Source organism: Gasterosteus aculeatus, chromosome 4 (assembly GCF_964276395.1).
Source record: "Gasterosteus aculeatus chromosome 4, fGasAcu3.hap1.1, whole genome shotgun sequence".
In the NCBI taxonomy this organism is placed as follows: Eukaryota; Metazoa; Chordata; class Actinopteri; order Perciformes; family Gasterosteidae; genus Gasterosteus; species Gasterosteus aculeatus.
Window position 1 is genome coordinate 5,496,132 of NC_135691.1, and position 27,448 is coordinate 5,523,579.

The 27,448-nt window shown below is 45.4% G+C and overlaps 3 protein-coding genes across 4 annotated transcripts; 2 read left to right on the plus strand and 1 right to left on the minus strand.

The window, feature by feature from the left end:
• Positions 1-83: 83 nt before the first annotated feature.
• Positions 84-2,039, minus strand: ccdc85b (coiled-coil domain containing 85B). Its single transcript, XM_040174064.2, has one exon. The coding sequence runs from the start codon at positions 785-787 to the stop codon at positions 185-187; it is 603 nt and encodes a 200-aa protein (XP_040029998.1). The 5' UTR covers positions 788-2,039; the 3' UTR covers positions 84-184.
• A 1,560-nt stretch (positions 2,040-3,599) lies between these two features.
• On the plus strand, positions 3,600-7,924 carry fibpa (fibroblast growth factor (acidic) intracellular binding protein a). 2 transcript variants are annotated; one of them, XM_040174063.2, is made up of 11 exons: positions 3,600-4,005; positions 4,137-4,221; positions 4,681-4,879; positions 5,088-5,214; positions 5,484-5,584; positions 5,805-5,938; positions 6,471-6,579; positions 6,709-6,772; positions 6,872-6,958; positions 7,077-7,174; positions 7,668-7,924. In XM_040174063.2, the coding sequence occupies exons 2-11, from the start codon at positions 4,137-4,139 to the stop codon at positions 7,735-7,737; spliced, it is 1,074 nt and encodes a 357-aa protein (XP_040029997.1). In that variant the 5' UTR covers positions 3,600-4,005; the 3' UTR covers positions 7,738-7,924. The 2 variants fall into 2 exon arrangements, with proteins under 2 accessions (XP_040029997.1, XP_077956710.1); XM_078100584.1 differs by having other exon boundaries at positions 3,687-4,005; positions 4,569-4,879.
• Positions 7,925-8,976: 1,052 nt separating this feature from the next.
• On the plus strand, positions 8,977-17,965 carry efemp2a (EGF-like fibulin extracellular matrix protein 2a). Its single transcript, XM_040174062.2, has 11 exons — positions 8,977-9,275; positions 12,895-13,113; positions 13,695-13,743; positions 13,905-14,090; positions 14,570-14,692; positions 14,864-14,980; positions 15,394-15,513; positions 15,597-15,716; positions 15,910-16,036; positions 16,515-16,710; positions 17,117-17,965. The coding sequence occupies exons 2-11, from the start codon at positions 13,012-13,014 to the stop codon at positions 17,288-17,290; spliced, it is 1,314 nt and encodes a 437-aa protein (XP_040029996.1). The 5' UTR covers positions 8,977-9,275; positions 12,895-13,011; the 3' UTR covers positions 17,291-17,965.
• Positions 17,966-27,448: the final 9,483 nt, after the last annotated feature.

The following is a 27,448-nucleotide window of genomic DNA, read 5'->3' on the forward strand; positions in this document are numbered from 1 at the left end:
GCAGATCTTCGCAGCATTCAGAAGGCCCTGATGCTTTTTTTTTGTTTTTGCACCAAATTGATTCGTATCGTCCGACGCCCCCCCCCCCCCCCCCCCGCTCCCCAAACCCCGTGTCTCCGTTCTGTCAATCACGAAGGCCGTGCAGGAGTCGAAGAAGACCCGGCTGCTGCCGCCAAACCCGCCGTCAGTCGTCAGGTGAGCACACCAGGTGGAGCTGGTCCGGGCTCCCCACGCTGCCTGTGCTCGAGCTTCCGTCCCCGAGGTCCCGGGCCACCATGCAGGGCAGGTTGAGCTCGGAGGACCCTCCGGGGCTGGAGTCGCTCCTGCTGACGCACTCCTCCTCCAGGACCAGACACAGCTCCTTCAGGTCCAGGTTCTCCTTCACCAGCCCGTCCTGCATGCGCTCCAGGTCGGCGAGCTTTTTCAAGTAACCGCCCAGGTCCTCCCGCATCACTTTGGCGGCGTGGTGCCCGAACAGCTGCCATTCCCGGGCCAGCTTCTTCACTTTGAGGCGGTCGTCGTCGAGGAAGCAGCACAGGTCCCGCAGCTCCACGTTTTCCTCCTGCAGCCGCTGGTTGATGACTTTCAGTTCCCTGATTTCCAGGAGGTGTCCCTGCAGCTGTTTGTTTACCTCTTTTATCAGCCGCCCTCGCTGGATGAGAGCCGCTATTTTCTCCGACTCCTCTTTACGCAGCCGGCTCACCAGCTCCTCTTTGGAGCACGCCAGCAAATCCTCGTCGGACATCTTTGACAGCTCTCGATTAATTATCTCACCGTCGCTTCCCATTTTGTATTTTAAAAACAAAAAACAAAAACAAAAAACCTTTACAAGTAGATGGCGCCTGAGGATGTATTAAAAGCGCCGAGGTGTAGGTGGGTGCTTCTGCGCTTAACACACAGCCATCACATCCTCTTCCTCTGCACGCCGTGTGGTTTCCAGATGTCAGCCTGTGCAATCACAACGGACCCGAAGGCCGAATCATGGCACCAAAAAACCGTGATTTTCGTTTGTGGTTGTTGTGGTTGTTCTTTAGATGGCGCGGGGACTCAGGCCCTCATCTGTGCTGGACCCAGTTCTCCGCGGATAACGTCTTGGCGAGGCCGTGTTTAATGTCAATCTGTCATCTTCTCCACGGCAGAATGTGTTCTCCAAAGGCCTCCAGGAATACTAGTGTCCTCGTTTTACCTCCTCGCGCAGTGTACTCGAGGGCGACGGGCCGCCCCGCGGGCTTCAGTGGCCTCGATGCACAGAAAGACCCGTCGATCCACGTTAATCCAGCAGCCTGGGATGCACACCCTACAGATGTTGTGTGTGTGTGTTTTTTTTTTTACGTCTCACCGGGCTGAATGAACTCCGAGTCCGTATTCGCTGCAGCGGCAGCAGCAGCAGCAGCCGCGGCGGCTTTTTCTTTTCTTTTTTCTTTCACAAACGACTCATCTTCGGGTGAACGCAAAACAAACAAAAAACAAACAAATTAAAATCTAATCTCGCCGTTCATCCGTTTAGAGTGAGTGCATCGCCGCGGTGCATCCTCTGGGGCTGGACTGTTACCACAACAATGTCCGCCTCCGCCACTTCTCACGGCCGCGACTCCACCGAGCAGCGAGCCGGAGCACAGCCGGAAGCGCGATGTTGTGGCCTTCGAAGTAAAAGCATTGACGTATTACATTTAAATGAAAATAGCGAAAATGCATTTGTTTTAACTGCATTGCAGATTACGTACTCACGAATATATTCGCTTTAATCGCAGGGTGACTTCTTTGGGTTTCAATCTAATCATTTTCTTCAACGACAATCATTTTATTTTGAATGTTTTCCCGGAAGTTTCCCGTTTTATTAAGACTGCTGTTTTGACACGTCGGTTAGACAGTAATCGGACATGTTGGTGGTTTCCTCTGAGGTTTACAGTGCCTCTTCGCTTACCATAGGCCTATTGCATGGTAGTAAATGGGAACACATGATCGAACAGTTTGGTCTGGTCTGGCCTTACTCAGCTCTTAAATGAATCCAGATGTGAGGGTGATGATCTGCTCCATGCACTCTCTTCGAAATCAACTTAAAAAAAATTAATTTGAATTTTAAACTTTATCCTTCATCATATCAAGCCATAGGTTACATCTAAAACAACAAGGACATGCACACTTCTTGAAAGGGAATTAGTATCTGCACAGCTGGGTCACATCCTTTTCAAGAAAGACTTCGATCAGATCCCAAACTATTGCAAAACATAAGAGGAAACCCAATACGCCCTTCGTGCCTTACTGTTGACTACAAAAAAAAAATGTACAGTACAGTTACATCATGAAGGGCTCTTAGTTGTACTCGCTTTCTTTAAAAAAAAACATTGGCGGAAAGTGTGACTGCATGCTTTTTTCCACGGGTTTATGCTGAGGCATTCAGCCACATCCTTCCGCCCTCTGTCCCACCTCCATTGTTTAGCTGAGGCCATAACAATGGAGGGTGTTAACAGTGCAGGAGGGAGCTGTGGATGGAATCAGGGTGTCATGTGGTGTTAGAAGTGAGAGTGTTGATGTGCAGCGAAAGATCCGACAAAAAAGACATGTTGACTGAGTCATTTTCCCTTATGTTGTGATTTTTGAAGGACACATTCAGAAACAGCAAAAGGGAGGGCAGCTAGAGGGATTTGCAGGGATTTATTTAGATTAATCCACAGAGGAAAAGAGAGCAGATTGAGAACATGCAGCTAGCAGGGCACACAGGCCGTGTGATCACACAGATCTCGGATCGGACACATTTTAAAACAATGTGAGAGCACAAATGGATGGACAGCAATAGGCTACTCCCTATCCGACTACTCCCTATCCGACATATGTGTTCTAGTAATTTGACCGTTTACATAGATGTCCATTGTAATTAGTTGTCTTCATTGAAATGAAATGCTTGCCAATAGGATTGAACCCGGGCCAGTTTTGCGGCTCATAGGCGGGTCACTATGGGTCCTGGGTAGGCCTCATGTCGGTACGCTGATAGGAAGAGCAAGACACTCTCAGCTTTTGGTTTGGGTTTAGACGAGGGACGGTACACAGAGTGTGGTCGTATGAAACAAAACAACCCAGGCAACCGAACCTGGTCGGCCTTTGGCATCGCGATGGAACGGGTTAGCAAGCTACGGGCTACCAAACGAGTTATGAGAAATGATCGCTTATAATAAAGAAACCTACGAACTGCTATATATATCTGCTTTTATTTGTGTTTTATGTGTAATAATAAAATTGCATACACTAGAATCACAAATTTCTAGCAGGAAAAGAACAATAAATAATAATAATAATAAACACTTAAATCAGAAATGACAGTGAGAGTTTTAGAATAAAATCCTAATTTCAACAAATGGGTTTCATGACACAAACTCTAAAATTGAAAACACGCAATCATGCAAAATCATCACACATTTTCAGCAGCAGGTATGTGCTAACGCTCCTTTTAAAATGTGTGCTCGGGTTTGGATTTTGGTGGGATACTGTAAAAAATCAGTGATACCATGCGAGAACGCTTCCTCTAATCTGCACTTAAACAATATAGTAGTAATATAGTATAAAAAATACGTTGCCCCTCAACCTTAACATTACAGCAGAAAAAAAGAGGCCAGTCAGTTGATTTGAAGAAGACGGACAGTCAGTGATGCACCGCATGAATGGAACCTTTCCTGTGACGTAACGAAACCGGAAGTCCGTTTTGCTGCCGTTGTTGACAACGAGCGCCCGTAGCGATGCAGCGCGCTGCCATTTGGTAGATGATCGTGTTTTAAACCGCGCACACTTACCTTGATTGTATGTACATTTACCGTTTTGTTGTCCGGTTCTCAACTCGGAGCTGCTAACGTCGCGGACGTTGTTACAAGAAGCTCGTCGGTAACGGAGGAAGTCAGGCGGCCATGGGAAGAGGGTTCAAACTCAGCCGACATCATTTCACCGATTACTTTGCATTTCAGCTTTTATCACAGTTCGGGGCTTAAAACTGGTCAAGACAACACTCGTAGCAAGGTACACCCTTTGTCTCTGGCACTTTAAAAAGCGTCCCGCTGAGGCGATTGGCTGGCTGGTGACGGCTAACTTGACTTGTGCTAAAGGAGAAAACCTGACCCACTTTATTTTACCTCCCTGCCGCCACGCAGATGACGATGGAGCTGGACGTGTTCGTGGGCAACACCACCATCATGGACGAGGAGGTGTACCAGCTCTGGCTGGACGGATACACAGGTATGAGTCAGACGTGTTCACTCAATGTGGGTTTTATTGCATTAGCCTCAAACATATAATTCAATTAAAATGTCTGCTGGTCAGGATCGTAAGTTTAATTAATCTTTATATTTTTTTAATTGTAGGCTTTTATTTTCTTAAATTCAGGATACTGACTATTTAAAAATATTCAACAATGACTCGTAATGAGTAATATATCCAACCTAATTTAAAGTGTTTTGAATGTACATTTCGTTCCTCTAAAGGGTTACAGATTAGAACCCAGTAATGTGCTCAATCTGTGACAAGATTGGAAAACACAAACAATGAAACCTACAATTTACATCAGTGTTCCTGTCGTGTCCCAGGTAAAGAATAATGGCCGTATGTATGCCACACTAGCAGCTTTGCTGGGGAAGGTTACTACACACAGCTCCCGCCACGGTTGGATCGCCAAGCTTGTGTGATTTATCCGTACAGTGAACGATGCAGTGAGGGTACGGATGGATGGAGGGGTGATGGAGGAGTGTGAGGCGAGTGCGGACGTTCTGCTGAGTGACACCATGGACCAGTACAGGACCTTCCAGATGTGTGAGCGTCTGCTGCACAGTCCGTCCAAACTAGGCAACCAGCTGCTGTTCCAGATCCCACCTCATCGACAAGCCATGCTCATAGAAAGGTGCACATACGATGCTCTAATTCTTTCACCGTCAATTAGCTGTTTGTAGTGTCTGAGGGTATGGGACAAATCTCGTTGTCAACATTCAATCATCTTTGAAAAAGCCTCTCAAGACAGCTGTTACCACTGCAAGCATTTATTACTGAACATAACTGCTTTATTTTGCTGTCGTAATAAATGAGAATATTTCTTCTTCTGCCATGTTTAGATATTACACCTTCGATGATGGATTTGTCCGCGAGGTCCTGGGAAAGAAACTCTCCAAAGGAACCAAAAAAGACTTGGACGATATTGGAGCCAAGACAGGAGTGACGCTGAAGAGCTGCAGACGACAGGTGAAAACCCCCACAAGGTTTTAAATGGTCACTGCTCACTACTTATCAGAAGAGACACAAGCTTATTTCGGTTGTTAAACCACCGTAAATTCTTCCTGGTCCTAATCTAACTTTTGGTTATTTGTTTCTAAAATATGTTTCGACTTTGACGAGCTGAATTCTCGACACATCTTTTTTTGTCTGATGTATACATTTTTTTGCAGATTTTATACATTCTGTCATGCTGTTGTAAATTTATGAAATCTCATGAGCCACGTGTTTGATTTCAGTTTGACAACTTCAAACGTGTTTTTAAAGTTGTGGAGGAGCTGAAGGGCCCTCTGGTGGAGAACATACATCACCACTTTCTTCTCTCTGATAAACTTGCAAGGTAATCCGTGTGAAGACCGTACAAGATCCCTTCCTGCTTCTGTGTTGCTACAGTTGTTATAAGAAATTAGGTTTATATCTTTTTCAGCTTTCTCTAAAAAAAAAAAAAACCTCACCTGAGAAGACATTCAACGTAAAAACATCTAGTTCTGGTTATTTTCTTTATTAAATGTTCTATCTATCTATTTTTGTTGTTTCAATAATGCCCTTTTTCCTTTCAGGGATTACGCTGCCATTGTTTTCTTTGCTAACAATCGCTTCGAGACGGGGAAAAGAAAGCTGCAGTATCTCACATTCCAGGACTTTGCCTTCTGCGCCGGGCAGCTTATCAGCAACTGGACCGTCGGGGCCGTCGGTGAGCCTTTCGTCTGGTTTCCCTCAGCCGTTTTTTTAAATCTGAGATGTAAAAGAGACGTGTGACTTTTTAAGGCGTATTAATCATCTCTTACCCTCTAAACGGGTCTCAGTTTGAGGCTGAAAGAGCGATACAACATTAGAGTAAATCCAAGAACAACAAAAGTTGAATAAAACAAACAAACATTTGAAGCTATGAGACTAAATATATATATATATATATATATATATATACTAAATAAGAGGATTTTAAACGAATGTCTCACATAAGGACAAGAGGTACGCTGTTGATGTTGGATATTAAGAATACGGAACATTTGGAGCTGTGCCTTGGTCAGTGAGGCCAGCTGACCACCAGAGGTCCTCCAGGTTTTACGGATCCTCATTACTGTAACGATGAATTCAAATTGTGTAAAGCGAACACTGTAAACTGGTTAAGCCAGAGTGGGATGACAATTGCCAGAAAAAAAAGTGGTAATAGTAAAAAGAAAAGTAAAACTCTTGAACAGACATGACAGTGTCTAACTTTGCAGATAACATGGTGGAAGACATGGACGTGGATCTGGATAAAGAGTTTTTACAAGACCTGAAAGAACTGAAGGTTCTAATCAATGACAAAGATTTGCTGGATCAACACAAAAGGTAACTGAGAAATAACAGAAAACAAACATGTTCTTGCTATTTCTGAAATTTTAAACTGGCTTTTGATTTCAATTCTATAAACACACGTGTTGGCAATTTCCCTCTTTCCGTTCTCTCCTCTCTGTTCAGCCTGGTCTGCACAGCTCTCAGAGGAAAGACCAACAATTTGAACGAGATGGAGACTAATTTTAAGGTCAGAGAAATAACCCCAGAATTTGGGAAATTAGTCAGCGATTTGTACAGTGAGAGGAAATGACTATTATTTATGACAATTATTTCCATCTCTTTGTAGAATCTATCCAGAGGCCTTGTCAACATTGCCGCAAAGCTAACCAACGCAAAGGACGTCAGGGACCTTTTCATTGATCTTGTGGAGAAGGTTTGTTCTTCTACAAGACGTAGTTTCTATTGGTTGAGTCCGGTTTTGAAGTGTGCCTTTTGAGACTGCGTGCCATAACGCCTCCACCTCTCCCTTTACTCCCCCCACTCCCACCCAGTTTATTGAGCCGTGTCGCTCAGACCGATGGACCTCTGCGGACGTTCGGCTCTACCTGACTCACTACAACAACTCTGTGCACCTTCTCGACACATTCAAGTGAGTTAATGAGCTTTTATTTTATTCCTCGGGTACAGCGCGACTGTTTTCTCCTACGGGGGCGATTCTGCACAGAAGAAACCCGTAACAATAATCAAATATTCGGTGTACTTTGGCAATCACCGAAGCAGCTCAAGCATAACGTTGTGTTTTCAGTCCTTCCTGATATTGACGCCTCTGCTCTACCAGTGGGTGTCACCCTGTCTCGCCCCCGATTCCTCAAACTGTAGTCACCTTGTTTCTCATGCAAACACTCTGGAATGTAGTTAAGGGTTTACACAGCCCCGGCACCACTACATGTTTAACAAAGAGATATTCATAAAAAGAAACAGACAGCCCCCCCCTCATACATTACACCGAGCGGACAAAGATTGCCTCATTTACTCTCTTCACACTATTTCACAATTACAGATGGTCATGAGTCTTGCGTTACCTCTTGGCTCCATTCACTTACAGTTTGCTCTGTCTCTGTCCCTCCGTCTTTGACCCTCAGACATCAGGTGGTGTGGAACAGATACATGGACGTCGTCAAAAGCTGTATCTTCAAAATGTACCACGACTGAAGCGGTGTCCTCGCTGCTGCTCCTTCTGGCTGCTCGCCCTCGCCGCGGCCGCCATCTGCACCCTTTCGCTTTGTGCTTCGTCTGCTTGGTTTTGCCAGTGGTGATAATCTTTGTGTCTCCCTGTTTGCGTCCATTCGGTGTCTGTACATTTGGTTTGTAAATAAAAAGGAAGGTATTTACATCAAAACTCCGATTCACGTTGTCGCTTTATCTGCAGCGTTATATGGAGGAGTTGTTATCCGTAACCCATTTTACTGATCTTACTAAGCGTTGGATGGAGAACAGAGAGGTAGAACTTCAAATCGTAGCACAAAAGCCAAGATGGCCGACCGCTGAAGCCCTTCTTCATCGATCTGAGATGTATTAGTGTTTCAGATCTCGATGCGGCCAGCTGACTGCATGCGGCGTGGCCTGAGACATCTTCCAGATCCTGTGTGTGGTCGTGGGAATAAGGGACCTGCCGGGGGGGCACAGTTGGTCCAGCCAGGGGGTCGTCAGTGTGACTTTTAACAGCATCTCCCCTAATGACAGCTGCCATCTCTGCCACCCCCCAGAAGGACAGGACAGATAAACAGAGCAAAGGCTGACAAACTGAAAACAGGTGGAAGAATACAAGTCTTCCTCCCACAGTGTTCAAAGTAACACTGTTGAAATCCCTAAAAAAGACAAAGATTGTCTATTAAAGAATATAAGAATATTTAACAACACTTCTCAGATGATTCCAAGTGCATTAACGGAACGCTCATGTTCTAGCGGAGCAGCAGAGTGGCTCAAGATAATGATAGCGTTTTATTTTCTCTATTTTACACCATAACGGGACTCCAGTTTATTCCGAAAAATAAGCTGACAAATTCTCCGAATGAGTCTCCACTTTCTTTCTCTTCCACTCTCTAATTTTTGTCTACATTCCATTAACTTCTCTCCCCCCAGCTATAAATATCCTGCATGTCAGATTGGACGAGAGCGAAGGCTTAAGCCGCTTTATGGAAAAGAAAAAAAGTCAAAGATGGGGGAGGTAAGTATAGATAGATGGGGGGTAAAAGGGAGGGAGGGCTTGGGGCTTTTGCGGGGGTTTAGTTTAAATGAAACCAGGTGTGTTGTGGGACCAGTAAGTGGGAGCACTGGGTATGAAGATGGTGGGGGGGGGGGGGGGGGTGAATCTGTGAGTTGTTGTTCGGCCTACGATTTGAACAGATTTGGAATTTTGGTCTTCGGCCCGCAGACCAGGAATTTGCATCCTGGGGGGTCAGCGGAGAGGGGGTTTGGAGGGTGGATGATGGCAGCGCAGGGGGCCAGATGGGGGAGGGAGGGGTGTAGAATGGGCTGTCCTTCTCTCCTCCCTCTCTCCCTCTCTCTCCCTCCCTTTGCATGTGTTCAGCTGCTCCAGCTGTCGGTCTCCCCACTCACTCGCTCCGGGTCAGACAGGCGGGGGTTTAAGGGACCTCTTCTGGGCGCCAACTCAGCCGGGACGACAGCAGCCAGTTGGAAGGACACACCGGTCGGGGAGGAGAAGATCCATCCGGAAAAAAGATTCACTCGTGAGTTTTCTTTTATGTCTTGACACCCGCGTTAGAAGCTTTTTATTTATAAAAGAGAACCTTTGGATGACCGACTGTGTTTGTGATAGTTTTGATTTATCTCCTTCTCTGGTACAGGCCATACATGTCACACGCTCTGCTCTCCCGGCTTCATGTTGCGTCTTACAAAAGCCAGGATAATGTGGCGTCCTGTCTGAGTAGTTTGCTTCTTGGCACTGTGTTACTGTAATAGGGGGATAGACAGGAAGAGAGGTAATGAGTCACAGGGCATGTATTATCCCACAGTGTGTTACAAAAGTGCTCCCCTCTTGTACAACTTTTCACGTCGGTGTCACAATCTCAGTTTATTCACTGCGGTTTTAATTTCCCTGGGACGAGGCAGCAGTGGCTTTTGAACAAAAAGAAGAAACAGGTGGCAGCTAAAAGGTACAAACGCACACAAAAGGGCTCTGGCTGACATCGCGGGCAGAGGAGGATGCTGCTGCCTCACTTCTATTTGACAGAGCAATTAAATCCCTGTTCATTCCGTAAACCCCTAACCGCTAACACGTGACAGTCCCTGTAATGACTCAGTGGGATTATAAAGGCAACAGAAAGCAGGCACAAGTCCCACGCGAGCAGCACGTCATCTCGTGCCGCATTGCTCGCACACACTAATACATCACAGGTCTTTAACCCCCCCTCAAAACCACTGGTGGGAGAACAGAGCCGTACCAGAGGGGTTTATTACAGTTACAGTGAGTGTCTGCAGGCCACTATGCATCACTGATTGTGGAGTTTTCCAGGACGGGAATTGGGCTGTGTGTGTCTGTGTGTGTGTCTGTACGCGTGTGTGTGTGTGTGTGCGTGTGTGTGTGTGTCTGTGCGTGTGTGTGTGTGTGTCTGTGCGTGTGTGTGTGTGCGTGTGTGTCTGTGCGTGTGTGAGAGAGAATGATTGTGATTAAAAACAGCAGTTTTTATCCCGCTGGGCCACCGTGTTCTCAGGCAGCTCCATGCACAACTGAGCGGAACAACACAAAGTTTTTAATGTATACACTACAACACATGACCATGCTGCAGTTTACACTCTGAGTGTGTGTGTGTGTGTGGTCTGTGTTTTTCTTGGTCCTCCCATGGTCACTTTTATTAGCCTCCTGAAATCTTGCATACAGTGTGCTGACTGGGTGGATTTAGAAATGGGTCATCCTGCTGTCACTGAGGGCCGGGTTAGCCAAAAGTTCTGTTGCTGCTGTACAGAACAGGTGCTACACTAATGCGGGACTACAACTTGTTTTTTTTGAACCGATTCATTTGCTGATTATTTTCTGTATTAAATAGTAATCGTCAAAATAAAAATAAATGCCCATCACGGGTTCCCAGAGTCCACGGCAACGTCTAGTCGTGTCTGACCGGCGTTCCGAAGCAACAGAAAGGCTTGAAGCATGTTTCACAGTGTTGTGGTTTCACAATCAACCTGTTTCTCCCTACGTCAAAAAGCGAGACTATGAATTTCACCTTCTCTGACATCCACCCACACGACGAGGGCAGATGAGAGGTTAGGGCAGCAGTGGCTGGAGGTTTTGGCACCAGCTGTCCTCTTATGTGAACCACGGGGGGTTTCCCAGAACCCGATACTCTGGGAACCACTGCCGTGGCAGGGCATCCCAGCTGGAAACCGGCGGCCACATCCTCGCCACGGGCATTCCAGAGGTCCACCGCCACTCGGCCTCCAGCGGCATCATGGATACACCCAATGTGTCCCTGCTGCCCGCTGTCAGGGGCCAGACGCTCGCTGGCCCCTGACAGGCCGGCGGTTCGGTTGTGTTTTCCCCGGTGGCTTCGGGTCACATTCTTGCTGGCTTGTAAGTGTCCGGACGGGCCGACCCAAGAGAGGTCACGCACCGCGGCCGTCTGATTGCACAGTGGTGTGCGTCACCGTCTGCGCTGACGGGGTCGGGGCATGTTCTGTTGTTTTTGAGCACGCAAAAGTTCCCGAATGGCCACTGATGTCATCCGTCGAATATCTCAGTGTGTCCACGTCCCCCTCGCGGCCGTCTGTTTGCCGCAACAGGAAATACAACAATAAGCCACGCTTGCAGATGCGGCCGCCGGAGTTTAGAACCGAGCATGCGCCCGTGCACGTAGACAGGCAGTGATTATAACTTTCCCGTCATGTGAGTGAACTGGAGCTCACTGACTGTGCAAAGAAAACTCTCTCAGAATATATATTTCTTGTACTTTTTTTCGGTCTGCGGGAGCTGGAATAGGTGATTTGTTTATGTTTAAAGTCAGCCACTTATAGCTTTTCTCCAGGAACATTAACAGAAGGCTGCTTGTGTCTCTGCTGGCAGAAAAGCCCAGTCCATCAGAATACTTAGAGGACTCAGCAAACATAACGTACTATAAATCTGCCTCAAAATACTTGTGTAGTGAAGTACATCCATTGCTTAAGTCAAAGAAGCAACATCGCAATGTAGGAATACTAGAATGCAAGTGAGCCCTGCATTCAAAAATTCCCCAAATTACCAGCAAAACACTTATCCATAGTGAAAGTGTCAATTATGCCAAATGGCCACTTTCAGTGTGGACGCCCTGAAAATGTACACTCACGAGATGACATTTTTGTAATAATAAAGTTATTATCTTGTAAAACATTCTGAACCTTAGTGGCTCTGTTTAGTGTATTTGCCGAATACAAAGCACAACGTCATCATTATTGGTGACGTAGATCTCAACAGGACTTAACGTAACGTAACCCAACAGGACGTAATTCAGAGCAGCCACGTGACTAAGCCCCCGTGTGTTGGTGAAAAGGGCATTTTTATTTGTAAATGAAATCAAAGTAACTGACATCTTCCAGCTGCGGAATCAGGTTCCTCTTGGCTCAAGGACAGAACAAGAGGGGATGCTTATTTGCAGCCTGTAATTGTGCAAACACGCTGGAAGCCCATTTCCCCCCATTGTGATGAAAGATTCCTTCTAAAGAGACAGGATCTCAAAATAATGACTTAGTTTATCAAAATAATGGTTTATTTGAAATACTAAATCAAAAATATTGAGTTTCTCATTGTAGTAATTATTATTCGAATTTTATTTTGAAATATAACGCCTGATACGCCTGATACCCATCGCGGCCAAACATTCACTCAAGTGAAAACAGGATCACATAAAAAGCCAACGTTTTGCCGTTGTCGACAACTCTGCATTGTTGTCGACATGATACCTTAGAATAAGTATAGTACTTGAGTGCTTAGTTGGCACCGATGACAAAACACAACACGGCTGTCCCAAAAAATCTATCCCACAGATGGAAGCAGCTCAGCAGGAGATGCTGTTATAAAATATGCGCCGCGTGGCCATGATTAATGGGCTGCAGGCGAACGCCGCTCTGACACACAGCGAGCTGAACTTAAAAATTAAAGCGTTCTTATTCTGCCAGTCCGGAGACACAGAGAGTCTTCTGTGAGCAGCTAACGTGAAAGCACTTCTCCCGTGTTGACTTTGTTATTTTCGGCTGAAGGATGGAGCAAGCCACAGTGTTTATGGTTTTACCCGTCAGAGGGATTCATTCTATTTTTTTAATGAGTTTCTGATGTTTCTCTTCCATGTCGTTCTCTCTGTTTCTCCCTCTGAAATGCAGATAGCAGCGCGGGGCGGCCTCCCTCATCTTTAAAGCAGCGCTACCTGTGACACGGAGTGTTTGTGTGCATGTTGTACGTGTGTTCCCGTCCCATCTCCCCCACGTTAGTGCATTAGTATGCAGGGTGCTTGTGTGTCAGTGGTGTGCGTGTGCATATGTGTGTCTGTGCTCCTCCGCAGTGCTATTTCACAGCCGCCTACAGAAAGCGACACCTACACGGTAAGGATGGACAAATCTCTCCTCCTCTCTTACTCCTTTTTCTTTCTTCCATATGATCTTCCAACACCCCCCCCCCTTCAAAAAAATGGTGTTAAAATGTTGATCTCGATACGCTTCTTCTCTCCTAATTTAATTTCTTATTTCTTCACATTTGTCTTGTTTAATATTCCACAGCAGTTTTCCAACATCTAACAGTGGTCGTAGCTGGGGGTAATTTTAGCTTTAATTCCGTGTTTTTTTTCATGCCAATGGTTTTCTTTCCATGCAGCTCTTATTTTTTTTCCAGAATTATAATGACCCTTTTTCCAGTGGCTATAAATTCTTTGTTTTCAAAGTGACGTTCGGCTTAAGTAAAGTATTTCAAAACGTCACAAAGCCTTTGACGGCAGCGGCCTTCTTGTCCTTTTGGCCCAGCTCTCCTGTACTCCTACACAGGAAACAAGTTCCTCTATCCTCTGCTCCTTTTTTAAAGTTCCGCTCCTGGGGATTTATTATGTTTTTTGAATATATTATGCAACTACTTGGCTCAGAGTGCCTGTTTCTTTCCATCATTTTCCCACACTCTCGTTCTCTCTCCGCAGGAATGCACAGATGGGTATCACTGGGACCATCAGACCGAGCACTGCAAAGGTAAAACACTCTTCATTCTGCATCTATTCCACCTCGCTGCTTGATCCTCGTACAGGCCTGCAGCTGGCATCGCCACGTCGCTGCCCGTGCTCTGTCCCGTCCTTTGTCCCGTCCTCTTGATTAACCCCTAACAGGTTGACTCGTCTCCCCCCCCCCATCAGACATAAACGAGTGCGAGATCATCCCCGATGCGTGCAAAGGGGAAATGAAATGCTTCAACCACTACGGGGGATACCTGTGCCTTCCCCGCTCCGCGTCCGTCATCCCGGCCTCGGAGCCCCCCATCACGCCCGCCGAGACCAGCCGCTGCCCTGCTGGCTACGAGGCGCAGGGAGACAGCTGTGTCGGTAGGTGTCTGGTTTGTGGGGGGGGGGCGACAGGTGGCCACGGGATGGTGTTGATCATTAAGTGTGTGCGTGTGATTGTGTAGGTTTATTGTCGGCGGCCACAGATATAGTAGGAACAGGTGGCCGCAGCAGGTGTTGGAACTGTGGGCTGCGTGTGTTGGTGTGTAAGTGAGTGTTATTCCAAGTGGGGCAGGCAGACACCGTAGGAATTTGGAAGATTTCACACGAGGACAGCTGCTGTGCGAGGAACCTGCTAACGTCGGAGGACAACGAGGTGTTCATCTGGGACCACAAACATGACTCAACACGTTGTGATACTCTCAGCTGTCGGGTGCAAATGAGGGGAACGGAGTCACCATCTTCTGCCCTCCAACACTCTCACTGTGCCTTTCAGTCATGAATGATGCCGTGTGTGCTCACAGTAAACCCCCCTTCCCCCCCTTATGTGTGTCCTTTTTGCACTTCACCCACACACACAGATGTCAATGAGTGCGAGCGAGAGGAAGATGACTGCCAGCCCAGCCAGCAGTGCATCAACACCCTGGGTGCCTTCACCTGCCAGTGCCCCGATGGTTACCGCAAGGTCGGCACAGAGTGCATCGGTAAGACAATGTCAATGCATCTGTTAGCTTGTGTAGCCGGCGGTTTTAGTTTAATTCATTTTAGTCGATTGCTTAATGGACCAGTGCAAAGGTAGTCATTGCCGCGAGAGTGACCTTAATAACCTGTAGGACTGTGAATGGCCCTTCTCTGACTCCATTTCTCTCTCCCAGACATTGATGAATGCAGGTACAGATACTGCCAACATCGCTGTGTCAATGTCCCCGGCTCCTTCTCCTGTCAGTGTGAACCTGGTTTCCAGCTGGCAGGAAACAACCGATCGTGCATTGGTGAGTGACGCCCAACGCAACCAAGTCGTAAGACTCAAAAAGCAACCGCCAATGTCTCTGAAGTCAGCCCGAAGGTCTGCAAAGGGTCCTCAGCGCCTCCGATCACTTTATCTTGGAGATTTTACTCGATGACGCTCTGCAGAGTTATCTCTTTTCTGCTAAATGAATCCGTTAAATGTCCACCTTTAAGCTTTAATCAGCAATACTACAAGTCCATAACCACATAGGTAACAGTAAAGGTCAAGATTTAACTAAACGTATCCATGGTTTGACATTCATATTGGTTCAATATTGACTAACTGCAATTAGTGCGCAGACAAGTGCGTTGCCTTTTTACAACATCAACCGTGTTTGGCTGTTTGACTCAGTCTGCATTTAAGTTCATCAATGGAATCGACCTCCCCTCCCTTTAGATGTGAACGAATGTGAGATGGGTGCCCCCTGCTCCCAGAGGTGTTCCAACACGTACGGCACCTTCCTGTGCCGCTGCGACCAGGGCTACGAACTGGGGGCCGATGGCTTCGCCTGCAACGGTAAGAGAACGAGGATGAATGCGAGCGATGGCACACACTCACTTTGCTTTTTTTTCCTGCCTCTCCCTTCCCCCGTTGCACAGACATCGACGAGTGCAGCTACTCCAGTTACCTGTGCCAGTACCGGTGTGTCAACGAGCCGGGGAGGTTCTCCTGCATGTGCCCAGAGGGATACCAGCTGCAAGGCACCAGGCTGTGCCAGGGTAAGCACACCCGCCTTCTTCCCCCCCCCTCTCATCTCAAGGCCCGACACCTTCCTGCCGGTGCTCTCGAGAGCCACAGAAGCCACACCGAGTCAACGCTGCATTCATTCTTTGACAGTGGCTCTATTCTCGTCCCGTTCTCGTTCGAATCAAACGTCTCCAGCTATTTTTTTTCCCCCCTTTTCTTCGGCAGATATAAACGAATGTGAAACAGGCGAGCATCAGTGCGGCGAGGCTCAGACGTGCGTGAACATCCACGGACGATACCAGTGTGTGGACACGAACCGGTGCCAGGAGCCTTATGTGCAGGTGTCTGAGAAGTGAGTGACACCTCGTGAAAGCATGTGTGCTCTGTCGCACACCTTTTCCCAATTACTCAAGTATGTGCACGCATTCAGCTCAGAATATAATCAGCCCCCTGTTTGGAGTGTGGCTGCAAGATTACCCACTTACTTTTTCCACACATGAGTCCAACTCGCAACCTTTTCTTCTGAACGTGCTCCAGCGCAATAAGAAAAACCATTACAGTTTACACGTGTTGGATTGGTAGCAGGTGTGGGTCACTGTTAACGTACGCCAGATGATTCGGTAATATAAAATGTGTTTTAGAAAAACATGAGAGGAAAAATGGCTCCCGTTGAATATTTGTTTAGATTTTAGGAGCTTCCCTCTCAGCCACGTCACGCCCTCTGCTGGCCGATGCATGAACCGCGGTTCACGTTTTCCCTGCATCAAACACACTTGATGGACAAACGGACCGTTTCTCTCTCTCTCTCTCTCTCTTGTGTGTGAATCCAGCCGCTGCGTTTGTCCCGTCAACAAGCCGGCCTGTCGAGATCTGCCCTTCTCCATCGTCCACCGCTACATGAGCATCACCTCGGAGCGCTCCGTCCCCTCGGACATCTTCCAGATCCAGGCCACCAGCGTCTCTCCGGGGGCTTACAACACGTTCCGCATCCGGTCAGGAGACGAGAACGCAGACTTCTACATCAGGGTGAGAGCCGTCACAGAGCGTAGAGGAGTGCAAAGACCCACTGGAGCTTCACACTTCAGGGTTTCATGTTCTTCAGGGATTGATGGATACATTGGTCTGACTTTTTATGAAACATGCCGCGTTTGTCAGGGATGTCACAACGTCATGCTTTCACACTCGCAGGATATAATCGGACATTTTAACCCGTGTTATTGATACGAAGTGTGCTATGGAGGGGCCAGGCAACATTTCCACCTTATTTCAGTTTTTGCAAGCTAAGCTATAATCATTTCTGGCTGTGGCTTTATATTTAAAGTGTTGGTCTTCTCATCAACTGTCGAATTGAACATATTTTCAAAACTTTGCCTTTAAAGGGCAATTAATGTAAAATTTGCTTGATAATGTACCTTTTTTTTGTCTTCCTCAGCAAATCAATAATATCAGCGCCATGCTGGTGTTGGCGCGCGCCGTGTCGGGGCCCAGAGAGTACACGTTGGACCTGGAGATGGTGTCAGTAAATCCTCTGCTCAGCTACCAGGGCAACTACCAGACCAGCTCCGCCCTCAGACTCTCCATCTACGTCGGGCCGCACAGCTTTTAGAGAAGAAGAAGAAGAAGAAGAAGAGTGGAGGGACACAGTGAAAGATGGAAAGAAAGAGCTGGGGAGAAACACACGGGAAAAAAAAGGAGATTGAGTTGGAAAACAAAGCGGTCGATGTGGTTCAACCAGTCACTGTGATGTTACACTCTATGCGTTTTGTACTTCCAAAGCCACATACATACATACATACACACACAATAGTCATATACACAGTGTACAAATACAGTGAAGCAGTTTTTAAAAAAAAAGGGAAAAAAAGGAAACAGCCGTAAAATGGAGATTATCACCTCAACAACACCCACTGTGTTCAAAACAGGTTTATATTCTTGCACATTTGTTCCAGCGATAACAAATCTGTGTCACACATTTTCTGTCTGCCTGCACGTGGAGTGATTCACTCCCTGCGTCACTAGATCATCATCTTTTCACCAGTTTACATCTTTGGCTCCGCTCTGCTTGTCTCTTCATTCTTGTCAGCCCTTTGCTTTACTGTTGACAGACGTGATTCAGTAACCACTCAGAATGGACCTCAGCGACCCAGGCTCCTCCTCCACCCTCCGCTGTTCATTCCTATGCTCAAGATCTCCATCGCTGCCTTTTGTAGGTTTATCACATTGCCGATTGTGTTTTTGTCTAAGATTTAAAACCTAATAAAACCATATACCTTTTCCTCTGCCTCACAGTGAAACTGATTCATATGTTCTTCTTGTAGCGTTATTCTCATTCTCCATGGTGATGTTTTTCTATTAGTATAACCCAAGCATAGGCAGTCTGGAAAATTGAATTTAGTTGTGATTATTTAATTAATTAACCAATTTCTTTGCCATTTCTTCAGTACGGTTCTGTGTGTTAACGTCAAAGCTACCGGTCCCAATTAAGGTGACCAGTTTGTCGGACAGAGTCCGAGATCTACGTAGCAGCATGTGACAATACAGAAATATTTATGCAGCATTTAGCGGAGCCTGTCAGTCCATTACTAGCTCATTAAACAATGCAGTAAAGATAAACAAACAAGGATATATAAAACACATGTTAAGCTAACTCTGGCCTTACTGGGAGTAGCATAGCATTGTGGCCGTGTGTTTCCTTGAGTTACTTTTAACTGGTTTCCGTGGGTAGGCCCATCCTCTGCCATGGACATGAAGATCGAGGCCAGTCAGGAGACGTGGTTACACAGTTTCTTCCTCTTGATCTCTTTGACTGGTTTTCCACTAGTGTTGGCTTCAATTCATTTTTTAAATTTTGTACAGCCTAAAATTGCAAATTACCAATTTTCCACAGCAGGCTCTACTGCCTGTACACATGCGACATCCTCTGTCCCGAAACCCTCACACCGGCACAGGAAAAACTGCCCAAAAAATGAAAACCCTTCCAGGGGGAAGAAGGGGAAGAAACCTGAGGAAGAACGTCAGAGGAGGAACCCTCTCCCGGGTTGGACAGACTATATGAACAATGTAAGATGCACAATACATTCAATTCCTATAACAGGAATTAGCTAGAGTCTCGATTACCACTGGGAGGCCATTTGTTAACCCCACAGAAGTTGCACTGATGTCCAACTCCTCCAGGATGTCATTTCCCCAAATGAGTTCTGCCTGAGCACCTGTGAAGAAGCCAAGGAGAACGCTGTGCTGTCTGCACCATTGCGACCAGTTTGGTGTTGGGTCAGTGATGGTCTGTAGGCGTATCCATGGAGGGACGCACAGACCTCTACAGGCTAGAGAACAGCAGTCTGACTGCTATTAATATATGGGGATGATCGCATGGTCACACTCTACGCTGGTGCAGTAGGTCGTGCAATGGAATGACCCTCACGACCCCGTGACTAAACCTGATAGAACACCTCTGGGACATGCCGCCATAAATATATAATGCCATAGCTTTGTGTCATAATATAAGAAATAAAATCAAAAATTAAGTTAAAAAAAAATTAAATTAACATTTTTCATTTTAGTCTTTCATATTTGGGGGGATTATCAGAAAGCATTACATTGAATCTGGTATTCAACCAGCATGATGTAATACTGTATAATATAGCAAAGATTGGTAAAAAAAAAAAAAAAAGGGTGAAAAAATCGGTATCCCATAGCAACAATATCATAATGCTATCCCATGGTAACAATGTCAAATCGGTATCCAACTTTTAATGACGTTCACTGGACAAACAAGTAAGAGTTGAGCTGGAGGACAGCGAGGCAAGTGTAGGGAGAGTTCTCCTCCAGATCGATGAGGACAGATTGCAACAGTTCCTAGATCTTCTCCAAGAATGGAGGGAGATGTGTAGCCTGAAAGCACAGCTACAAAAGGCCAGGCTCCCAATTTCCCAGGGTGATGTTGAGAAACCGACATCCATTATCAAGACGCAGCCCAGACAGTTGCAGATAAAGGGAGGAAAAGGGTCCATTCAATTGGAAAGTCAAGTGGAAGCTGAAAGGGCTCAAACAAAGACGCTACGGATTGAATTTACAAAATTGACAGAAGCTCTCAAAGACCAGGAGGGGGCAGCAAACACATTCCAGGTCTTCCACGACATCCAGATGACCAATTGGAAAACAGAGACAAACAGGATGGCTGCGGCCCTGAAAGCAGCACAGGACCAACTCCAAGCTGAGCGGATGAAGGAAGACAAAGAGGCCCTTCAAAATGACGCGGACGCTATGAGGTTGAAGACCTGCGCTGAAATGAAATGGATCGCAGTGGCTAAAACAAACAGAGTTGGAATTGGAAAGTGAACTGGAAATCGAAAAGGCTTAAACAAAGAAGCAACACATTGAATTGACAAAGTTGGCAGAAGCTCTCAGAAATCAGCAGCGGGCAGTGAAGCAAATGAAAGCAGAATTCCAGGCTTTCCATGAGGACAAGATGAGCAAACAGTGCGCAGAAACCGACAAGATGGCAGCTGCCCTGAAATTATAACAGGACCTTGTCAAGAGTGGGGACCTCCCCACTCCGCAGGAGACGACCAACCAGGATGAAATGCAGCTATACGAGGACTCCTGCCAAGTTAAACAGGATGAACAGGCGAAGGCTATCATTAAGCTCACGGCTGCTCTGGACAAGTCTGAGCAGGACCAGAAGAATGCACATCTTCAGTGGCGGGAGGACAGGTCTTCCCTGACCTGCCAGCTAGAAAAACAGAAAGTAGAGAACAACAAGAACGTCTTAGCTATGAAAGATACCAATCATGTGTTGGAAAGGTACCGTCAGCAAGAGTCCTCGACACAACTGAATTCCTCAAGGGGAGAAATTCTTCACAGGCTGCACATGCAAGACAACATCAACAAAAAACACACAGCTGCTCTGAAGAAAACATTTGAAGATCAGCTGGAGAGTGAACATTTGAAATGGAAGCAGGGGAAAGCAAACAGAAACGCCTTTGAGGTGGACCTAAACTATGTAAAAAGGAAGAAAGACGACCTCTTGGCCGCTGTGAAGAAGGCCGAGCAGCAGCCAGAGAGTCGTACCATTGAGTTGGAGCAGGAGAGGACTTCCTTCAAAGCCAGGCTGGAAAAAACATGGCAGGAACTTGAACACGCCCAGCTGAGGAACATTGCTGCTGTTCGTACAATGGAGAAGGAGGCTGTGGAGATGTTTGAACGAAACCAGGCATCCCAAGACTAGCTGGAGGAACAGAGAGCAGAGACTAACAAAAAATAAAAATGTATTTTAGACACTGTTATTTAATTGTTCATGTTATTTTAAACACAAAACTACACACATTTGAGCATCTTGGAGGCAGAATTCCACCGGAAGGAACATGTTGAGCTAGCTTAGCATAGTAGCTAGTTTAGCATGCTTTAAGTGGTCCGTTTGCCACACGCCCCCCCTTTTCGCTTGCCACGATGAGGAATTCCTCTGCACAGATCTCCGCTGTATGTCGCGCCTGTTTGTTTCACCGTTCCCTAGCCCCGACCTTAAGTAACTACTTTTAATCATACTTCCCAATCAAAGTACGTTTTAGTGTCTCAGACTGCTCGATGGTGCGTTCCAGCAGATCAGATCCAACTCCCTCTTTGTATGCACCAACACACGCAACACAACCCTCTGTGGCAAGATGCACCATCCAGCTACTGTTGTGTGCATTTCTGTCCCTTTAATCATTTCCATCCAATCCTAAAATGCCTGATGATGTCTCTCAACCAAAATCAGACATAGCCCTATTAGATGTATTTCTCCTCCAGGAAAAGACAGTTGTAATCATGTGTAAACCTCCATGTCATCCTTAAATTAAAGGGGAAATGCAAAGTGGCTGCAAATTTAGACAGAAACTCTGCAGCACTCTGGTCTATTTTTACGTTCACAGCACGTCACTGTTTCACTGATCCTACTGAACCTCAAAAAAATAAAAAATAAATAAGGAAAGAGAGGGGGAACGAGAAAAGGAGAGAGAGGGGAAAGCCCTTATTTCACAGTCGGCAGCGGTTTGCTCCGCCCAGTCCTCCACACAAACACCTCAAACACACCACACACACACACACGCACACACACACCTCCCATCTGTTCTCACCGGGCGGGTGATGACTCACACTCGAGGCCTGTTTTATGTAATCAGAGCAGACAGCCGTCGGCCACCAGGGGGCAGCAGAGCACACGGGTCTCCTCCCGCATGCAGGTCCAGGAATAGCTACAACCTGGGTAGAAAGTGTTGGTTTTATAACCTAATTGTCTAGCGAGCCTACATTTTCTGCAGTTTTCCATGAGCTCGTACACCTGTGGGAGGAAGAAGTGAATTGACAAGATTGTCTGCTTTTCACAAATTATGCACAATACAGCAACTGCAGCCTAAGAAATATGTTCCGTGTTCTGAAATGTGTGTGACACATTTCAGAAAATGGAACATATTTATTTTTCTTTTGTAAATTGATATATTGGGGTAATGGAGAACAAAGATGACGGAGCCCGGTGATGATGTTTAAAGAGAGAGAAAGCACGAAATGGGAGTAGTGGCACCAGTCCCATTGGCATTTTACCTGTTGGCATTAAGACACAAAGAGAAAACCTGACTGAAACATGGAGCAGCCAACCGGACACATGGGGCCACAAAAATGACCTCAGAGTGACTCAAATCAACAGCAAAGACACTAAACTTACCAAAGGTTCACATGAAATGACAACAAAGCTGCAACAATGACCACAAACTCACTGATAACAACCTCAGAGACTCAAAATTATAACACAGATGCGGCAAAAAAACGAAAGCAGACCAAAAAACCATCACATCGTCACTAAAATATCAGGTTTTTTACTACCAAGACACATTTTGTACACACAATGATTACAAGAGCCATAACAACCAAGAGGAGACACAGCACGACTATGTGAAATAGTACAAAACAACTAACCGTGTATATAAGAGAACCAGAAAGAGACCAAAAATCATAATTTTTGTGTGTTTCAGTACAGGTGTCTAGCTACTATCCAGGAAGGAGCTTCCATCCATCTTTAAACCGCTTATCCGTCACACAGGGGCGCAGGGGGGCTGAGTCCATCCCAGCCAACTTGACCGTTGTCTAGGAATCCGTTCACATACGTTGTGTTGGCACAAGACGCACAATCATAATGTTTGCTTTTGCGTTATAGGTTTGTATCTTTGTCTGTGTGTGTCAGTGTGTGTGTGTGTGTGCAGGGTGTGGGTATTTACATGGGAGAGCATGTGTTTGAGAGTGCCATTGCCCACGCAGACGGGTGGGAGGAGCGTTTGGGGCGGCAGAAGGGAGTGCTGGAGCTCCTGGGCCAAAGATTCTTTTGGCACCTCCATATATTTATATAAATATACGTGTAAGGGTATGATCTCACTTCTGGGAACGCCGTGCCGCCGTGGGGGATGGCGTGGGACCGGAAGCGGAACTTGAACGCCCGTGGACAGGAAAGACACCCTTCCATGTTGTGTAAAATCCTGTCCTGTCCCTCAGTCTGAGACGCGTCTGTGAACAATCTGCTGCTCAGGTCCAACGCTTTGATCTTCTCCCGTTGCATTTCAAAAAGCTCTCCACGCCTCGAACCTACACTGCAACACAATGCGGGTATTATATTTATGAATGAAAGAGGGAGGTGGAGTGTCATTTACCCACAGCCCCCTGGGACTATAGTTCATTAATGAAAAGAGCGGCCAGTGGAATCTGTAGGACGTTAAAAAAAACGGCTGCACACAAAGAGCGCCGGTCTATAAGTGAGTGTAAATTAGTGAGGACATGAGGCGGGAAATGGGTCTCTCTCTCTTCTGCTTATTTTCATACGGTTTATATGAATAAATAAATAAATGAAAAGAAAAGGTTCATTCAAACTGTGTTACAGAACTATGGCTTCCATTAAGAAACAAAGAAATCACTGTTATATAGAAAAAGAAGAGTGTATTTCAATCGTGTTTCTTAATCAAATTTTTTTTTATTGACCTTTTTTCCATTTTTGATAGTTTGCGTACTTATTCACCCCTCCACCAACTTAATGGATATTAAACATAGCAAGAATAATAACTTGAAAGGAAGTCATCCGTATAGTATAAGGCTCACAGATTAGTTTTGCAGGCTTTTGTTGTAAAACTTTGACAGGATGATGGGGTCCGAAGTCACAGGGGTTCCTGGGGACCAACGTGGGGTTTTTCATTTACAGTTGATAACGGCAAGAGACAAATATAATTCATCCTATTGCTGCATTAATTACACACATGATATTGGTCAATTATGGGTTTAAAAAAAAAATAAAACTGAAAATATCTACATTTCAACTTACTTAGACTCAAATGTTTGACTTCATAACCGTAGGAATATTGTTTCTGGACACATCATCTTTCAATTTTTTTTAATGAAATCCTTTGGGATTTTCTTATTTTCTAATATGAACGTTTATCAGACCAGAAGTGACCTCCACTCATCACACAGGCGCTTTCACGTGATATGCGTGATATGCTCCATAAACCCCCCCCCCCCCCCCCCCTAATACAACAGGAATCCTTTCATTTCATGTTGGCTCTGGAAATAAATAGCTTAGAAGTCTGGTCCAATTACAGGCTCAATATCCGGGCGCGTTCTTTACGTCGGGTCGGTCCAATCTCCCGTGAACACGCTGGGAATGTGGTGCAGGTCATTTGGTCACACGTGCATAACAACGATGCAATTAAAGATACAACGAATGTGTGTGTGAGAGGATGCGATCATGAACAAAACATCTTAGTCCAACTTGAAACCAACGAAAACTTCAGCTGAACTACTGGATCACAGCCTGTCAGATTTATATAAGGCTTTAAGCCTGCTCTGCCTTCAATTTCTTTACTTGTTGCATAAATGTAGTTACCAAGAAACGGCCACGCGTTGCTATGGCTGCGTGGGTGTGTAGCGGCAGAGGGGACCTGAAAAGACATTCAGCCCTGAGAAGAAAAGTTCAAATAGGCCGAACTGAAAGTGAAAGGTGTGTGAAGGGCAGGTGGCAGAAGCTGGAGAGGAATTTTTTTAGCTGAAGAGAAGGACGGCGGGTTGGGAAAAGTATTTAGGTAACTAAATCGATGCGATTCTATTTGAATAATATTTTTGAGTGCTTATCGGTAAAGATTTGAACAGATCAGACCTATTTTGACTGACTGAACTCATGTTAACATCTTCATACCTCCAAGGCCCCAGGTGTAAAACATGATTAAATACAACATGTATTTATATGCTTTATATGTGTTGTTGTTAACAGAGCATTTTCTACAATACTTTCTGTCCCAAATTTACAATATTGGGATTATTTTACTAAAGCTTCAGAATAAAAATTAATTTAAATGAAGTTTAACGAGGAGTTGTGTTGAGCTAAACATCACTTATATCCGATATAACTATTAGAACATGAAACAATTCCCTATTTGGTGTAACAGCAGTACTTGATGTCTTGATTCTATATTTTGTAACCTTTATTAACCCCTTTAATGCAACTATCAACTTAATCTTACAGAGTGAAGAAGCACACGAGAAAAAGTAAATAGTTATTATTTTTGGGTAAAAAATGTTCCGGCAGGCGTTATATTCTCATATGTTTCAAAGGCTTTATAGCTCATTTAAACAACGTTTAACATTGTGCAGTTTAATCTGTGACATTATATTACATATTTTGTAACCTGAGGTTTGTTTTGCATAATAATATTTCCATCTGAAATGGGTCACAGAAGCATGTGGACCCCTCAAATCTGCCCAATAACATCCACAACAATTAGACGTCTCAAGAAGCAACTAAGAGACAACAACATTTCCAAACATACCTTCTATATGCATTTCTAATTTAGGTTTTTATTAACAAACTACTTTGAAAAAAATATCCATTTAAAGGCTTGTCAATAACCCTGGTGATGGTTTCCAGCCTGTTGACACATTTACAGCTCTTTTTTTCTCTTTTAATGCAATAAATTATGAAATAAACAAGCTGACAAGCAATTGACCTCATCCAGTCACGAATGAGCTCCGAATGAATGAATGAATCAGGAAAGTACTCGGGACAATAGGCCACATAGACAGGGAAAGTGAACTGTAATGGTAGGGGAGTCAGGTCATCAGTGGAGACCTTTTTTGAGTGAGGAAGCCGAGTGAAAAGGGGAAAAAAGTACAATGTATGAAAAGAACAGCAGAAATATGGTTTACTGGCTGACGTGACGCCCATACGGCACATCTCTTCCTGCTTAGCTCTCATCAGCCCACTCTGTGTTTTCGTTATGCAACACCTTGTTTTTTCTGCCCGAATTGAACATGTGCTTTGATGGTATACGTTGTAATCAAGATAACGTAAAATGCTAAATGCCGACAGCAGGTGTCCACTCTTTTGTCTTTGATCTTCTTGGCATTTTATCTCAAGCAAAATGCACACGGAGAAGAATGGTTATAGAGAAAAGGTAGCGAGGGAGTCTCAAAAGAAAAATATCTGCTGCGAGGAGGTCTCTCATGATGTAACACATCTACATCACATCACCATGGCAACCCCGCATCAGCACCAACTCACTGTGGGGAGAAACAGTCAGTGTCTGTGATGGTATGTTACAGTAAAGTCTCTGCATGTGTCCACAGTGAAATGAAAGACATACGGCTACACAGATATAAAAAGAATACGTATTTTATATAAAAATGTATGAATGTCAAATGTTAAAAATATACTCAGTAGATACAAGTTCTTCTTGTGTTCAAATGTGAGAACGATGCGTGTTTTACCAAACAAACTTCAGCTTAACCTTGAACACGGATACACATTCAGTCTCACGCGGTATAAAAAGCCTCGCATGTGAGCTCCATCATCAATAGAAAAATCTTGCCTATTCACTGAGTCATTGTCACCATGTTCTCCTCTGAGTCTAAGAATAACCCAAGGGCCCTTGGAGAGACAGAGAACTCTGAACACTATAAAGCCCTTGTGAAAACTTCTGCCCCCTGTTCTGTGCCTCGGCTGCTAAAAATATTCAGGATATTGAAAAGCAAAGAGAAAAGGCACAAGGCTACTGGCTCACAAAGCGCAGCGACGGAGGCAGCCAGTGATGGATAAAGGCGGGAGGTGAGGAGCAGGAGAGTGGGTGGAGCTGCGTGCGTGGGTGTTTGTATGGTTCACATTGACAGATTGCGTCTGTCGAGCTTTGAGCCGACTGTCGCATGTGGTCAGAAGGACCCGCTGTGTGTGTGTGTGTGTGTGTGTGTGAGCTGAGCAGCAGATAACATCTCAAACACCGTAAACATAGTGATGGCGTGATAATACATCCGCATTTTGTCCGGTTTGTCTGCTTTGCTATTCAAATGGCGTTTTTACAGAGCGTAGAGGCACAAGTCCGCAGGTCACAGCGTGGAGTTGAAGAGTTGGGAGGATTAAAAGAAAGCAGAAAACAAAAGAAAGAGAGTTCAGTTTGAATATTCCAGGGCTCTAATAACAGCAAGTCTAAAAAGGTTGAGCTCCATTCAACCAGAGTTCCAACTTTCTTAACCTCAATGTCTCTGCGAGTACCTGCTGTTTAAACATTCGTTTCTATCTTCTACTTTTTTACCACATTACCAAACAACAACAATTGGAAACTCTGGCACAAGACGGAAATGTTGGGGCATGATAATGTATCTGGGAAGCATTTTTCTCAGCACGGAGGGCCAACTCGTGGACGTAATGTTAACGTTCTTTTCCATTTACTGTCAATGCAGTTGACTGTATGATGACGGGAATTTG

Excerpts from the sequence above, each read along its gene's own strand:
- ccdc85b (XM_040174064.2), bottom strand. The coding sequence starts at position 787 with ATGGGAAGCGACGGTGAGATAATTAATCGAGAGCTGTCAAAGATGTCC.
- fibpa (XM_040174063.2), top strand. The coding sequence starts at position 4,137 with ATGACGATGGAGCTGGACGTGTTCGTGGGCAACACCACCATCATGGAC. Across the intron at positions 5,939-6,470 it reads CTGGACCGTCGGGGCCGTCG|ATAACATGGTGGAAGACATG; the intron begins GTGAGCCTTTCG and ends CTAACTTTGCAG. Across the intron at positions 6,580-6,708 it reads TTGCTGGATCAACACAAAAG|CCTGGTCTGCACAGCTCTCA; the intron begins GTAACTGAGAAA and ends CTCTCTGTTCAG.
- efemp2a (XM_040174062.2), top strand. The coding sequence starts at position 13,012 with ATGCAGGGTGCTTGTGTGTCAGTGGTGTGCGTGTGCATATGTGTGTCT. Across the intron at positions 16,037-16,514 it reads TATGTGCAGGTGTCTGAGAA|CCGCTGCGTTTGTCCCGTCA; the intron begins GTGAGTGACACC and ends GTGTGAATCCAG. Across the intron at positions 16,711-17,116 it reads ACGCAGACTTCTACATCAGG|CAAATCAATAATATCAGCGC; the intron begins GTGAGAGCCGTC and ends TGTCTTCCTCAG.